Genomic DNA, 14,997 nt, shown 5'->3' on the forward strand with positions numbered 1-14,997 from the left:
CAAGCTCTTCTGAGGACCAGCTGGTAGGGAGACAGTTCAAAGAGAATAAGAGCCAAATGTGCTGGTCTCAGCTGTGCTGATGAAATGGTCCTGCATCCCTTCTCTTCCATCCTGTACCACAGCATGATGGAAGGAGGACCCTGGCTTCTCAACACTCTGTGTATTTCTTACTGCAGTAAAGCAATGTTTACAGTCAGTGCTTTTCTTCCAGTTCCAAGCCAGTCCCTTCCAGGTAAAATGTTATGTATGCAGTATCAAAAGACTGTTTGATTGTTCCACTACACATTTATTTCTAATCTTGTGCAAGGGATTCACATAGAGATTATCTAGTAGTATGTGTTCCTTATTTGATTACTTCATAAATTTTCTGCAGAGAGAAATTAAACAATTTAACAGACTTCTGAACAAAGCAAAAGAGAACAGTATGCCTTGCAAAATTTAAAATATTGTCAAGACATTGTTGAAGAGCTTGCACATGAGGACAGAGTTGCAGTTGTAGCAGTCTGTGTAACAGAGATAATTATGACTGGCAAACTATAAAACAGCTTGCAGGTACACATTTTCACTTCAAAATGCCAGAAGATCCAGCTGAAATTACATATACTGCATATATTTTATTGTGAAAGACCCATTTCAGCATCTGCACTAAACCAAATTATATCGAAGCATTACATCTGTTCCTTTCCTTGAAAACTGAGATAAACTAGTCCATTCCATGAGCCTGTATCCGGTAGGTTTTTGGGTTTTTTTTTACAAAAATTATTTAAATCAATGTTTTGGAAGAATAGCTTTTCTACTTTATTCCTGAAATGCTACTGCACAAAAGGTTGCAAATAATTACTTCTAGAACTGTAACCTATAGAACTAGTTTGAAGACTTCTGTTGCAACTCCCCAAGCCTTCCCCCCAAGCCTTCCCCCCCCCCCCAAATTAGATGGCACTCTTAGCAGAAACAGTGGCATGGATGGGGTATCTCCCCAGCTTTAGAATTCACACTTGAGTTCCCTCTGATTTTTCATGATGGCTAGAGTAGAGCTATGTGGAGCACTGACCTGCAAAGTAAAGCATTGTACAGGAACACCTAACTGCTGGGCTACTTTGCCCCACTTCTTTTCCTTCCATCTCATTTTAATAGTGGCAAGGTAGTTTAATAGCGGCAAGGTAGTTTGCCTAACAGGGAAGCATATTAGCGGGGTGGGAGTCTGCTTAGCCCTGCCTCCCCAAACAGAGGGCATCTGAGTGAGATCACTGGTCCATCTAGCACAGTCAAGCTCCCTATTATTCAAAGGAGCCCTGCTTGATTTCCCTATTAAATGTGGCGCTGCTTATTTACCATGTATTTCAAACGGCTATGTAGATCACCATTCAGTGCTAAGTTGAAAGGGAAGGAAGAATGTGAGGAACAGTTTCCAGCAAAGGATTAAGAGGAGGAAGGAAGATTTAGAGATCAGAGCAGGTGTGACTAAGGAAAGATAAAAGTAAGTAGGTAAGTGTTGAAAGAAGGGGCTGGGGAAGGCATAGATGGAAGGTGAAGAAGGAAAGAGGGAGAAGCATAATTGTGGGCGGTTGGAAGGGGGTTTTTGTACATGAAGGGAATTGAGGGGCATTGTTCCAGAAAAACACTGAATATAGATTACTGATGAACAGAATCTCTGGGATAACTTCCACTGTTAGAATTGTTGTGTAATTAGACATTCATATATGAGAGCTGCTTAACATTACTAAAATATTATCTTAAGTACTCAAAGACCAGAATGCATAATTTGCTCTCCTTACAGACCTTATGGTTTCCTTAGCATAGAATGATAAGATTTGGGACACATTATATGTGCAGTCTGAAATTGTCTGGTAACTAAGTTCTCCACTTGTTTGGACTCGTCGGCTTTGCATGTTCAGTCCCGTAAATAGCATCTACCTATGCTGGATGGAGAATACACTGTTTTCACCCTCACAGGTGTGGAATTTTCATTTCACTATGAACCATTTTCTTAGATCAAACCTTGAAGGCCTGTTGGGTAAGAATCTCTGTTAGAAATTTAAAAAACACCAAAGAGACAAAATTGTATTTTATTGATTAATGCAAATTCAGTGTATAAAGGAAAGAGGTTGTAATCATTTGGGGTTCCTTTACACTAAAATTATTTACCTGGTGCACTACCCACTACACATTTATTTCCTTCTGAGATACATGATTGGGTTGTCATGTAGCTGTGATTCAATTTTTTTAGTCACACATACAAGAAACAAGAGGGCTTTTTGAGATACTTGTGTGCTGAAGGCTCAGGTGTTAAACAGAAATTGCCATGCACTCCCTTGCTCCAGTCTTCTTGCTTTGATGTCAATCTATATGTAAAATATACTGCAATCTTAATATCTTGAAGGCATGCAGTGCCAGAGGTTAGTAGTCAGGATAATGTAGACTTCCACAATTAGCCTTTGCTTTGTTTTGCTTTATTTGTGACTTAGGGACAGTAGAAATACATTATTTTTAGATGGCACATATAAATCCTTCTAAAAGGCAGTATGTATTTTCCTCTTTGTCCTATAAGGGAAAATCTCAAGATTATAACATCAAATCCCTAATGTAAGGATGCCTGAGCACTTAGTAAAGATGTGTTCACCTTCCTATAAGCAATCAACATCACCCTCTTCCCACTGCAAACTGGGGAGACAAGAAAGAATGTCTGTCAGATATACCCATGGTTCTACAGATTGCTACAAAATATTCATGAAATGCCACGAGAAGCCCATCTCCCTCAGAACAATAATTTCCTATTGTCATAAGATTTATGACACTTAAAAAAAAATGCTAGTGGGTTTCTGTCTTAAAGAGAGACTTGTAGGGAACCTTATGAGACAGAGCTAAAATACTTTGTTTTTTACTACTTCCATAGATACCTATTAAGAACTGTAGTTAGAGGCTGTTGATTTTGTGTGTTTACGTGCTTTGCTCTAGAGAGAAGACCTCCATAAAGATTGACAAGTGAAAGGAATTTACTATTGCAGTGATTTGTAATGACAGAAAACAGAGAGTTAAATGTGAAACTAATTTCTTTACAGGAAAGCACAGTACAAACTTTGTTAGCCGGTATGATCCTAGATTTAACAGCTGGATACAACTTCCACCCATGCAAGAGAGGTAAATGCTTGCTATATATTTGGGGTTGGGGAAAGGGTGGCTGTTTTACCTAAAAGAGGAAGATGGTTGGGGTTTAACTTAGCGGTGAAAAAAGCGAATGGTGAAAGTGTTGAAATTGATTTGCACTAGCAAATAAAATATAATAGTGCTAGATTATTTTTCTGCTGACAAGAAGGTACTTTCAAGTAAAAGCTGAACTGCTACATCCTTTTCATAGAATTGTAGAAACAGTGTTTCTTTCAAATCTCTGAACTATTTCACAATTACTATTTTCTATTATATTTTTGCTTTGCTTTCATTGAATTTCAGCATGCATTGGCAGATCAACCATTCCTTGCCTTTTTGGTCACTTAGGCTGGTAATGGCAGCACCCGCTAGGTCCTGTACCTGCCCACTCCATATAATCAGGTGGTAGAAGAAGCTGGCAGAAGTGCACTGGGGAAGATGAGAGGTACCAAAGGTGGTACCTTTCTCCCTTTGTCCTGAACCTTCTCCACCCACCATAAGCATTCTTTGCTCCCCAGCCATTTTACTTATTAAAGTAATGTATTAATCTATCGTCTTGTTTAATACAATGTCAGGGTGATTGTGAAAAGTTCAGACCTCAGGTAAGCATGGAGGTGTTCAGTAATCACACTAAAAAGAAGCCAAATATAAAATAAGGAACAGTGAAGGACCAGAAATCAAGCACCTAAATGTATAAAATGTCTTGCAAAACTGCAAAGGAGAATGAGGAAGAGCACCAGCAGACAGCAATGGAAAGTGTATTCTAAAATTTGGGCCTGGAAGAGTAAAAGTTCCACTTCTAAACTGGGCCTTAAACCAGATTAAAGTGGGTATGTATAATCCACTTCTACACCATGTTGTTCAACCTCTTCCATAGAGAGAGACTTGATTAGGGACTCCCTAGATTTTAGGTTGGGGAACGGTTATAAATATGTAGTTATTATGCAAGCCATTATCCAACTCCTAATACAACACAGATGCACAGTATATAAAGCTTTTGGGGATACACTTTAGCTAGGACATCCATAAAAATTGAAGATGTTCAGCTCGTTATCCAGTTGAACAAATCTACTTGTCACAGCCTCACTGCCTCTAACTTAAGGCAGATTTAGTGTCTGTAGAGCTTGTACCATGAGGGGTTTTTTTTAAAAAAAAATGGACAGCTTTAGATTTTTCTTATAAGCCTGTCTGATATTTAAAATATCATTTGAAGTATTTAGAAGTCCAAATTCTGTTTCAAAATGGTGTTCTAATTATCAAAACCCTTCTTTGCCGGGCTCTTAAAGTGAGATAATTAACCTTCACCCTCTTAGCTGAGCCTACATAATTCACAGTGATCAATTATTTCAGTGTTGTACGAGCCTCTGAGGATAAGACAGTATTGCTGAAAATGTGATTAGACATTTTAAAATATGTGAATTGTTTACTGACTAGTCCCTTGTGACTTCTTTGGAGACTTCCAATTTATTAAGTCAAGTGCCTTTCAAGACAGTTTTTAGTCATTCATATTCTTTAATAAAGAGCTTTTATGCTCTCCTTTTTATGACAAAATGTGTGCAATAAGGATGTTTTTTTTCCTCTTCCTGTGAAGCAATAGTTTGTTTGTTTATAGTGCTCTATAACAAAGTTCTCAGGATGAGTGACAACAACAAAACTATTAAGAATTTGTTTAACAATATATTTATTATTTTATTTAAAATATTTATATGCTGCCTTAAGAAGTCAAAACTCCCTCAAGATTGCTTCTATAAAAACAGTAATTGTAAAGATAATGCAGTATAATCGCAAATAAAAAATGAATAAACCAGTAATAATAAGACAGGCAGACATCAAGTTTGAAACTAAAACAAATATAACCAAGAGCCACTGCAGCAGAAAGCATAGCAAATAAAAACTCCTTCAAGAAAAATTCAGTAACACTAAAACATGATAGGGAATAAAATTCTGTGACCCTGTCTGGAGAGCCCATCCAAATGAATCATTCTCTGGAGGGAGAGAACATGGATTCACTTCTTCCCCAATAAGTATTCAGCCAACCATCTGTTGGGCATTGCAGAGTCTGTACCTCTACACAGCACTGCACTGGGTGCTGAATGCTAATCAAAAAGGGCCTCTGCAATGAAGATTCAGTATTAGTTAGTTAAGAAAACTGGGACATGATCCATTTATGTCCTACTGATTTCATCAGGAGGGTTAAGTATGCATTTAACTTCCTCCAATTGAAATTAATGCAAATTAAATACTTTATTTTTTGCTGGATTGTTTCCATTTTTTAAAAAAATGGTTATAGTACTGCACTTCAAGTGCAATTGCACCCTCTTTGTGACGTAAGTTGTCCTTTGCGCTGAAGTCCTAGCTATTGACATAGTTAGTACAATGCTGATGAGGCTGAAAATCTGTGACTTAGATGTACCCCACTTTAGCACATGAGCAAGTTTCCATACAAAGCCAGCCCAGCAGTAACAGGTGGTCAGCTCCGCTCACCTGGGGGGCCATTTTGCTGAGAAGTTGATGGAGGGTGGTGACCTGCCTCCCCACCGTGAACTTTCAGAAAGTCCAATGGCCACAGCTATACCACCTCCAAAGAAATGGTTCAGAAAATGAAAGCAGGAAAAGAAGCATGGCGGAAGCGAAGAAACATCAGAGAAAATGGCTGTCTAAAGCAGCACGGAACAGTTTGAAAGGCTATATTTTCTTTTATGAGTTCTCTGGAGTCCCACACACGGGGATGCGCCTACACAGATAGGATTTTCCATGCCCTGGAAGATTTGTTTCTCTTCTGTATTCCAAGAGACCTTCAAGGAAGCTAACAATGTAATAAATTTAGTTTTCAGTTGTTAAAAACAGCACAATATAACATCCAGAATTTCAAAACATCAAGAAGCACATAGAAACATAGAGTAGCATGAAAGAGGCACAATATGGCCCTGGCCAAACGGTGGCTTGTAAATTGGAATGAATGGAACAATTTTTCCTGCAAAGTATTTGGCAAACTCATCCTGAAAGGCTCCGTTGTAATAGCTCTTTGACCACCTAGAAAAGCTATGTTGGGTGATTATGAGCAGATGCAGTGGTGACACAAAAGCCATCTTCGCCATTATCACTGTCTCACAGATTAAGTTACAAAATGGGTCCTGGCCTCTGTTTTATTCAATCCATTGTAAGTCTTCTGCTATGACTCCTACTGTTTTATCACCACCAGTTCCATGGACTGCCATAGAGCTAGCTTACCTCTACATAAGAACAGGCTGCTGGATTGCATGTTACATGGGGGGTTTTTTGTGGGTGGGTGTAAACAGTGAGGTCAGAAGGAAATGTAATGCAGATAATTACATATTTAACACTGACCTATCACAAAACTGTTGGTTTGATAAAATGGTAAACAGAGTCAGCTTCTTGGTCTTTAATAGGAAGCTGGCCCCTGTGTCCATACCTCTTGTATGGCCCACTGTTGCTGCTGAGTATCTGTCCTATTTAGGGGGTTGTCTGAGAGCAACTGGAGGTCTGCCACTGAAGGCTTATGTGTGGGAAGTGTCTGTCCTAGATGAACTGTAGATCATTGATGATAGGCTTGAGTGGCTTTGGCTTGGCTGTTGTGACATCAAGTGGTAGTTTGTCATTTTCTGTTCTAGATCTGTTGTGTAGAAGATTGGTACCTAAGAACAGTTTGGCTTTGTTGATCTGATTTTTCACTTTGGGTGTCTGATGTGAATTATTTTTGTTGTGAGGCTCTGTCCAGTCCTATGAATCTGAATGGATGTTGTTGTATCATAGAGCTCAACTGTAAACAATGAACTCTTTAGTGTGCTCTGGGTGGAAGCTGGAAGCATGTAAGTACGAGTAACAGTCAGTAGGTTTCCTATATAAGGATGTGCTTATATGTCCATTAATAGTTGCACATTCATGTCCAGAAAGTGAACCTCTTGCACAGTGTGTTCTAGACTCAGGTTGATGTTGAGGTAATGTCCTAGTGGAACTGCGCAAGTGATCCCTTACCATAAGTCCAGATAATAAAGCATGTCATTGAAATCTCAAATGGACTCTCATATTCCCTGGCTGACTTTGACAGCTATACCTGCAAAAACTACAGTGGCAAAGTCCTAAAGATGATATTTGAGGCAAAAGCATCCTCATGGACTCCTCCAGCTGTGATTTTCTCCAGATGTTTCTCCAGGAGCAGCTTCCTTATCCCCCTATTTAATCTGGTGGATCAGTATAGTTCCATTAGATTGAATGTGGGGTTTAGACTTGTTTCCCTGTGACAGGTGTGTGTTCAGCAACACATCCTGGCTTCTGTCCCTACAGCAGGAGATTGTCTAGAAGGTCATGATATAGGTTTTGGTTGTGTTCTCTCTCACGGTCAGAGAAGTGAACTAAGTGGGAAGGTGCTGTCTCTGCCCTCTCATCATGTAAAACTTGCTACTGCACTTAACTGGCAGGATCCTGTGCTCCTAATCTTCCAGAGATGGGGCAGCCAATGTGGTGCCCTTCAGATATTGCGGACAACTCCTACCACCCCTGTCCATTGGCTATGTTGGCTGGATCTGATGGAAGTTGCAGTCCACAACATCTGGAGGGTAGCTCTCTTTGGCTGTCTTTTTTCCAGAGCTTTCTAGAAAGTCTCACCAATAGTCTATGCAGGTGCATTCTCCTATATTCCAGCATACCCACTTTTCATTGCTCACACTAAAGCAAAGAAAGACTAATTTGTCAAATTACATAACATATATTTTTTGATTAAAATCACTTCAGCTGATTTTAGGGTCTCTCTAAAAGGGTTCTTGGCATTGGTATGATCAGTAATAACTCTGGTAGCTTTTCAATCTAAGACTGATAATCAAACTTCAAGATTCAGGGCATAAATTCATTGCCTTTGGGGATCAGGAAAGAATTCCTTTTACTTTTCCCATGTAACTGCATTGTAAAATTTAGCTAAGTTCATTGCAGACTTTTCACAAGCCACTGCAGGACCTGTAGCTGGACTAATATCCTGATCCACAAGAGTAATTTGATGTAATTTCTTTTACTAGAGATGGCAATATATTTCTCAGGACTAGATGTATATGAGGGGATGATTTCTTTTCTAAACTGAATTTTTAGTGCAATATTTTATCATGGAGGACTTTTTATAGCAATTAAATTTTACATTAATTAACTAGAGCTCTATGGCTCAAGTGTAATTTATTTAGTGGAAAAGAAGGATAAGGGAAACTTAAAATCTTTACTATTGGGAGTTTGCCCATAAAATACACATTTAATCTGAAGAATGAAGCAGGCTGACTGTTACATTTCTGCTCCTAACAGTGACACTATGTGGATGAAGTCAAGAATGCACATAGAGGATACATTTATGAGGAAACTTGTTTCTAAAGATAGCTGAGATGGAAAACAACCATTTATTCTCTTAGTCACACAGACATAACCTCCATCAGATGAAGTTTTAAATAATCTGACTCAATTTGGATAGTTAAAACATATCTTTTTAATATAAAAAATAAGCATATGTCTCACATACATATTTCTCACAGGATAATAAAGTGTTTTATTCATAACCTTTTAAATTCACTTGGTATTAAGTAAAGCTTTCATACTGAAGGAGCAAATAAATGATTGACGCTGATGTGTGCAAAGTAATGCATACACACATAACAAGAAGAGAACTTTGCATTTCTGAGAGAGAGCCTGAGTCACTGCGAATCCAAGAGCATTTTAACAGTACTCTTTATCTTTCAAGGAAGTGGGTCCCTGCATGTTCACATGCAAATCTTAAAGCTGCTATGCAGAAGTAACCAGTGGAACCTGCAATAAAATGTTGAGGTGTATCTTCCTTCCTAATAGGAGTGCTTCTGTTCAGGGTTCTAGCTAACTAGTGTCTCCAGTCAGGACATTCCACTCCTCCCCTATTCTGATATGTTCAATCCTCAAATCCTCATTGAGCTGGAGAGTGCTTTTTTGTATGAGGATTGCTTGTCTTAAGTTGTCTTTTTTAAAGACTTCTTGTGCTTCTGCAAACTTTCAGGGCTTTCCCACAGCATGCTGAGATTTCTCTTGTGTTTCTCAGTGGCCTCACGTTGGCCGTGATCCTGATAGTGCTCATCGCCTCAACATCCTGTTAAAAAGGAAAGATATACTACATTTGCTAGAAAACATATTTGGACTAAAAATGGACTTTGTTGCAAGGCTCAAAGGTGCTTTCATGGTTGTGTGGGAAATGAAGTGTCTCCTATGTTTTTAGAAATAGATCGTTCAGGAGTACTGTACTAAAAATGACTTGAAAGCACAGCATGGTAAGACAGTCTCCATAAATACTGGTTCCTTGCCCTGGAACTAAGGAGATGTTCAAAACTTTGTTGAGAGTTAGCCAGATAAACCTTTGTTGGATGGCAAGAATGTAATACAAGGAAAGTTGTTCTATTTGCAGTAGTGCAGAAAAAAGGGAAAAAATGATAATTGAAGAAAAAAATCTGATGATGTGGTTCTCTTAGTAAATTGGGAACAATGACCCATGAAGGACTATAAAGAAAGTGAATGTCAAGATAATTTATTATTGTTACATTATCTATCTTTCCCCTCCCCCCCCCTTTTTTTTACTTTATCTTACTGAGTTGCTGTTATCCTTCCATGGAACCAAATATCCTAAACATTAATGAGTTCTTGCTTAAATCTTCACTGCCAATAAAATTGCTTTTAAGTTAAACTTCTGCTTCACCAAGTGATTGTGTGGTAATTGACAACACTACATAAATTGTTCTTCTGAAAGACTACACACAGAATGCTCAGAGGGAATCGTTTCACAGTCCAGTCACAAACCCCAGTTCACCAATAGGCCACTGGACACACTGAGGTCAACATGAGCAGGAGCGCCCGAGTTCTCTTCAGCATCTTGTGTATGGAGCATTTGCAGTAAAAAGAATGAACCAGACATTTCATGTGAATGTCTTTGTGTGTGCATGCCCTGGAACCCCCTGTATAGGTGTGAACTGACTTGAACCAATGCAACAAGTATTCCAAGCAGTTGCTTGAGGCAGAACAATTCTAGACCTAATCATTTAGTACATCTAGTAAGGGGAGCAATATAGTGGGTGAACATTGGAATGCACTCCAGAATCCTGCAGATCCTCTAATCAGGCATACTAGGAGAAGTGTGCCTCATGAACCCTTGTGATATCACAGAGGATGCTGGTTCACAATAGCCTTCAATCAAGCACCACCTAGACCTTTTTAAGTGTCCACTTTCCAAAGCTGAACTGCCAGGACTAACAAATGTTGTTGCCCAAGCAACTTATATGTAAGATAAACTCCCAAAATACCTGCAAAACACCCTACATCCTTTCTCTGTCTCCTTTCTGCACACACCATCCTTGCTTGCATTTTTTTTGAAATCAATAAGCCCCAATTCTTAACTTTCCTTTGTAGAAAAGTTGCTCCAGCTCCTTGGTCATTTTGGTTGCCTTTTTGGTACATTTTCCAACTCCACACTATCTTTTTTTGTATTCCATATGTAGCTGCTCCATAAAATCATTATGATGTTGGCATTTTGATTTTTCCTAATGATTCCTTTTTTGGAAATAAGAAATTGCAATGGATAATCCAGAAATCATTACAAGTGAATAGTTTTGGAAATTTTGGGTGATACTTTGGGGTGGGGAGGTGGGGAGTGGTCCGAGTTGGGAGTGCACTGCAACCTTTTTGGGGAAAGTCACCCATATTCTCAGGGATAAATAAGTGGGGGGATTCATGTTAGAATAGCAGGTGATAAGTTCTGTAAGACAGAATGATGGAATTAATTCTAGTCGCTAGAAACTAACTGCTCTGTTTGTTTTTTCTCTAGGAGAGCCAGTTTTTATGCCTGTCGGCTTGACAAAAACTTGTATGTGATAGGTGGGAGAAATGAGACTGGCTACTTGTCAAGTGTGGAATGCTATAATTTAGAGACAAATGAATGGCGTTATGTATCTTCCCTACCACAGCCCTTGGCGGCACATGCAGGAGCTGTACATAATGGCAAAATCTATATTTCTGGCAAGTTGTTTTCTAAACTCCCCTTCATCGCAAAACAAAACCCAGTTATTCTTTTAAGGTGGGGTGCTTCCTTTAACTAATGAAGGTATATTTGATTTGTAGGAGGTGTCCACAATGGTGAATACGTTCCCTGGCTGTACTGCTATGACCCTGTAATGGATGTCTGGGCTAGAAAACAAGATATGAACACAAAGAGAGCAATCCATGCATTGGCTGTAATGAATGATCGACTGTATGCAATCGGAGGAAATCATTTGAAAGGTCACATTTTTAATAGCAAAACAATGTAATATTCTGTCTTTTGATAAACACTATTTTTGCTAGGTTAGTTAACTAAGTTTAAAACCCTGCCACACAATTTAGCATGATCCTTGAGCCAGCATCTTTGTGTGTGTGTGTGTGTGTGTATCTCACTACATTAAATAAATGAGTAATGAATGCTTTAGATAATACAAAAATGGGAACTTCCATTACTCAGAAGCATGGATGATTTGTCATCACCGTAAATTCACTGTAACAAACAGATTATTTCTGACCCAAATTGCCAACAGTATTTCCCTCTGTAAATCGTTTCCCAAGCTGGAGAAGAAGCTGTGCTAAGGCTCTGCAAAGAAACAAGTCCTTAATTTTAGGGGTAATATTTAACAACATTTAAAATCCCACACTCATCTCAAAAATTGTCTACGAAATTTATTTCTAAAAATCATTATTTGCATTCATCTTACTAGGGGCTACACCCCTGCTTGCTCCACTTGCCAACACCCCTGACCTCCCCCCATTAACCCTCTACAGCTTCCCTTTCCTACTCTATGTAACTACTAAGCTCACTATTCATCTTCCCAACCCATTTCTGAAGCCTCTGTCCTGTTCTGCAACCCTGCCTTGCACCTTTTTTCACCTTCACCCCTATGTCTATTCCTCCTCCTCCTCGCCCTTTCATGTAACCTTGCACAAACGACCACCAGGGTAATCTCCTGCACCTTCCTCCTCCCACACCTTATAACTGCTAAGCACCTTTTTCACCTTCACCCCCCTTTCTTCTCCCCCCTCTTCTTCTCATTTCTCCCTTCCACACAGATAATCCCCATTTCCATGCCTTAAAAGGGACCCCTGACCATTTGGTCCAGTCATGGATGACTCTGGGGTTGCGGCGCTCATCTCGCTTTATTGGCCGAGGGAGCCGGCTTACAGCTTCCGGGTCATGTGGCTAGCATGACTAAGCCGCTGCTGGCGAACCAGAGCAGCACACGGAAACACCATTTCCCTTCCCAATGGAGCAGTACCTATTTATCTACTTGCACTTCATGCTTTTGAACTGCTAGGTTGGCAGGAGCAGGGGCTGAGCAATCCTCTCTTAAATTCTGCATCTCCCTTTGTACACCATTATCACCTTTCATCCCCATTCCTACCAGCTCATTTCTCCTTTTTCAACTCTCCCTTGTATACAGGCCACACACACACACACACACACACACACACACACACACACACACATTTCTATCCCTCCTGCTCTCTCCTTTTCAGCAGCCCTCTTTGTGCTAACATGCTATGATGGTGTATGTTACTGTATCTTTAAGATGACAGAATCTTAAGAACATGACTGTCAAGTGAGCTTGTTCAGTTAGAGAAGGTTAAGTTCAATTGATGGATGTTGTACATATATGGGTGTTTGGGGTTTTTTTGTTAATAAATTATCTCTTCTAAATTGCTACTTTGAATCTGGAACAAAGAGAGGCAATACATGATGCCATAAGTGAAATACATTGTGTGAAGGTTGTTATAGGATATTTGATGGCTACACATCCTTTATCTCTCACACATGGAAGGAGAAGCTTGTGTACAATGAGAAGAGAGAAAAGAGAAAATATGCATGTTTTAAACAATGGAAGAAGTTTGAGTAAAGCAAGGGTGGAGAGACCCTGAGAAGAAAAAATTCAGTTTTAAACAATAGCAGAGGCTTGAGTTAAGCAGGGATGGAGAACACTGAGAGTTTTTTGTTTTAGTTTTTACAAACAGCTTTAACAAGGAGAAATGGAGATAGGTATAACACAGAAGCTATAGAGCCTTTCCCACCTCCCTTCTCACTGTACTTAAATCTTCTTTTAAGCTGCTACTTTCCCCTCTCAGTATCACCCTCTGATCTTCTCAAATTTCTGCCATTGTTTAAAATGGCCACTTTCCCCCTCTCATTATTTCTCCATTCTTGCTTTACTCATATGTCTACTATTGTCTAAAATACACACCTTTCTTCCCTTTCATTGTTTCTCCCTTATCTCTGTACTCTAATTTCTCCTTCTTCCATTCTTCAGCTGCCTTGTGTGAGAGAGATAAAGGGCAGGGGGTGCTCAAATATTCCATAGTACCTTCACATTTCAGTCCTGGTATTTCACTCCTGGTATCATGAAGTAGAAAAAACATTCTAATCTCATATATCAGTAACTCCCCGTGAATGTTCTTTGGCAACTAATGGCAGCCAATATGTTGTTTATTATTAAGGAAAAAAGCAAATGTTAGCTCAATGCTGAAGGTTGTGATGAAGATGACAAAAGGAAAGTATTTCACTTTCTTACTTTAAGAGGTTTTCTCCTGTTCTTTACAATTTAGTCTTTAATGATGAACTTACTAAGGTGGGCGAAGCTTTTTATGTCATTGATGAAGTACCATGTGCTCATTCTCTTAAAATAAGTGGTTTCACATTATTTGATAATTGTGTTGTACAGGTTTTTCGCATCTTGATGTCATGCTCGTGGAATGCTATGACCCAAAAGGTGATCAATGGAATATTTTGCAAACTCCTATTTTAGAGGGTCGCAGTGGTCCTGGCTGTGCAGTTCTTGATGACAGCATTTACCTTGTAGGAGGCTACAGCTGGAGTATGGTATGTATCCCTTGTCCGTACATGGATCTCTCAGTTATCATTTGAGAGCATGCTGCAACCATTCTGCGGGAATGATACATATCTAAATAAATTGCTGTCAGAATCTTTGATGTATGGAAAATATCTGGCTGATTTATAACCTGCTTTGCAAAATCAGTAGTCATTATTTCTTTTTAAGCTATTAACATCAATCAATCAATCAATCTCCTTTACTGGCTTAAAAAAGTGCATCGTATACATGGATCAGAACACAACACAGTTAATAAAATACAGTAGGAGATACTTTAGGATAAAACTGTCCAGATATCATGAGGTACAAAGATAGCTCTTAGGACCCATGGTGACATAATTTCATAGTGTCACTCAAAATTCTTGCCACATTCTCCACAATGCCATTACTACAATTGTTCAGCAGATAAGGCATCATGGAAGTGTCAGTGCGATAAATCCCCTCCTTCAATACTTATCATTTATTTTTTTTTTTTGCATAAAATGGGCAGTAAAATAAAACATGTGCGATGGATTCGACATATTTTGTACCACAAGGGCAGTATATTTCAGAGTATGGGATTTTTGAGAATCTACTTTGCAAAACTGCAGGTGGTAAGATGTTAAATCTTGTGAGGGAATATGGAGTGTCTTGGCCAAATGAGGGTAGTATTCCCAACCCCAATGGGGAACAGGTTTTGTTGGCTGCACTGCAAAGGGTTTGAAATTCAGTCTCTATAACGGTAATTCTTCACTTGATTGTCTGGAATGCTTCCAGTTGTGGGAGCACAAGTAGTGACTCAAGTGATAGGCCATAGGTTCCCATTTTGCTCTCAATGCAAGCTAGCCTTTTGGAGTGGCGGGCTTATGCCAGCATGTGGAAAGTGAAAGAAGCTGGATCGGACATGAAATGTAGCCAGAGTCAGAATTTTATAGTGGTGAGCCACGCTTTGGTTTCCAGCAGC

The 14,997-nt window shown here is 39.2% G+C and overlaps 1 protein-coding gene across 2 annotated transcripts in view; it reads left to right on the forward strand.

The window, feature by feature from the left end:
- KLHL14 (kelch like family member 14) overlaps positions 1-14,997 on the forward strand; it is a 60,600-nt gene that overhangs the window by 41,644 nt on the left and 3,959 nt on the right. For both annotated transcript variants that reach the window (XR_014529283.1, XM_083517767.1), the window contains 4 exons: positions 3,060-3,138; positions 10,976-11,166; positions 11,269-11,427; positions 13,887-14,044. Coding sequence is in view for 1 of the 2 variants with exons in the window: in XM_083517767.1 (XP_083373893.1) it covers positions 3,060-3,138; positions 10,976-11,166; positions 11,269-11,427; positions 13,887-14,044 (587 nt within the window). In the remaining variant the exon portion in view is untranslated. The remainder of the gene's footprint in view (positions 1-3,059; positions 3,139-10,975; positions 11,167-11,268; positions 11,428-13,886; positions 14,045-14,997) is intronic.

The sequence above is a fragment of the Podarcis liolepis genome (assembly GCF_965112155.1).
Source record: "Podarcis liolepis genome assembly, chromosome: 8".
Taxonomy (NCBI): Eukaryota; Metazoa; Chordata; class Lepidosauria; order Squamata; family Lacertidae; genus Podarcis; species Podarcis liolepis.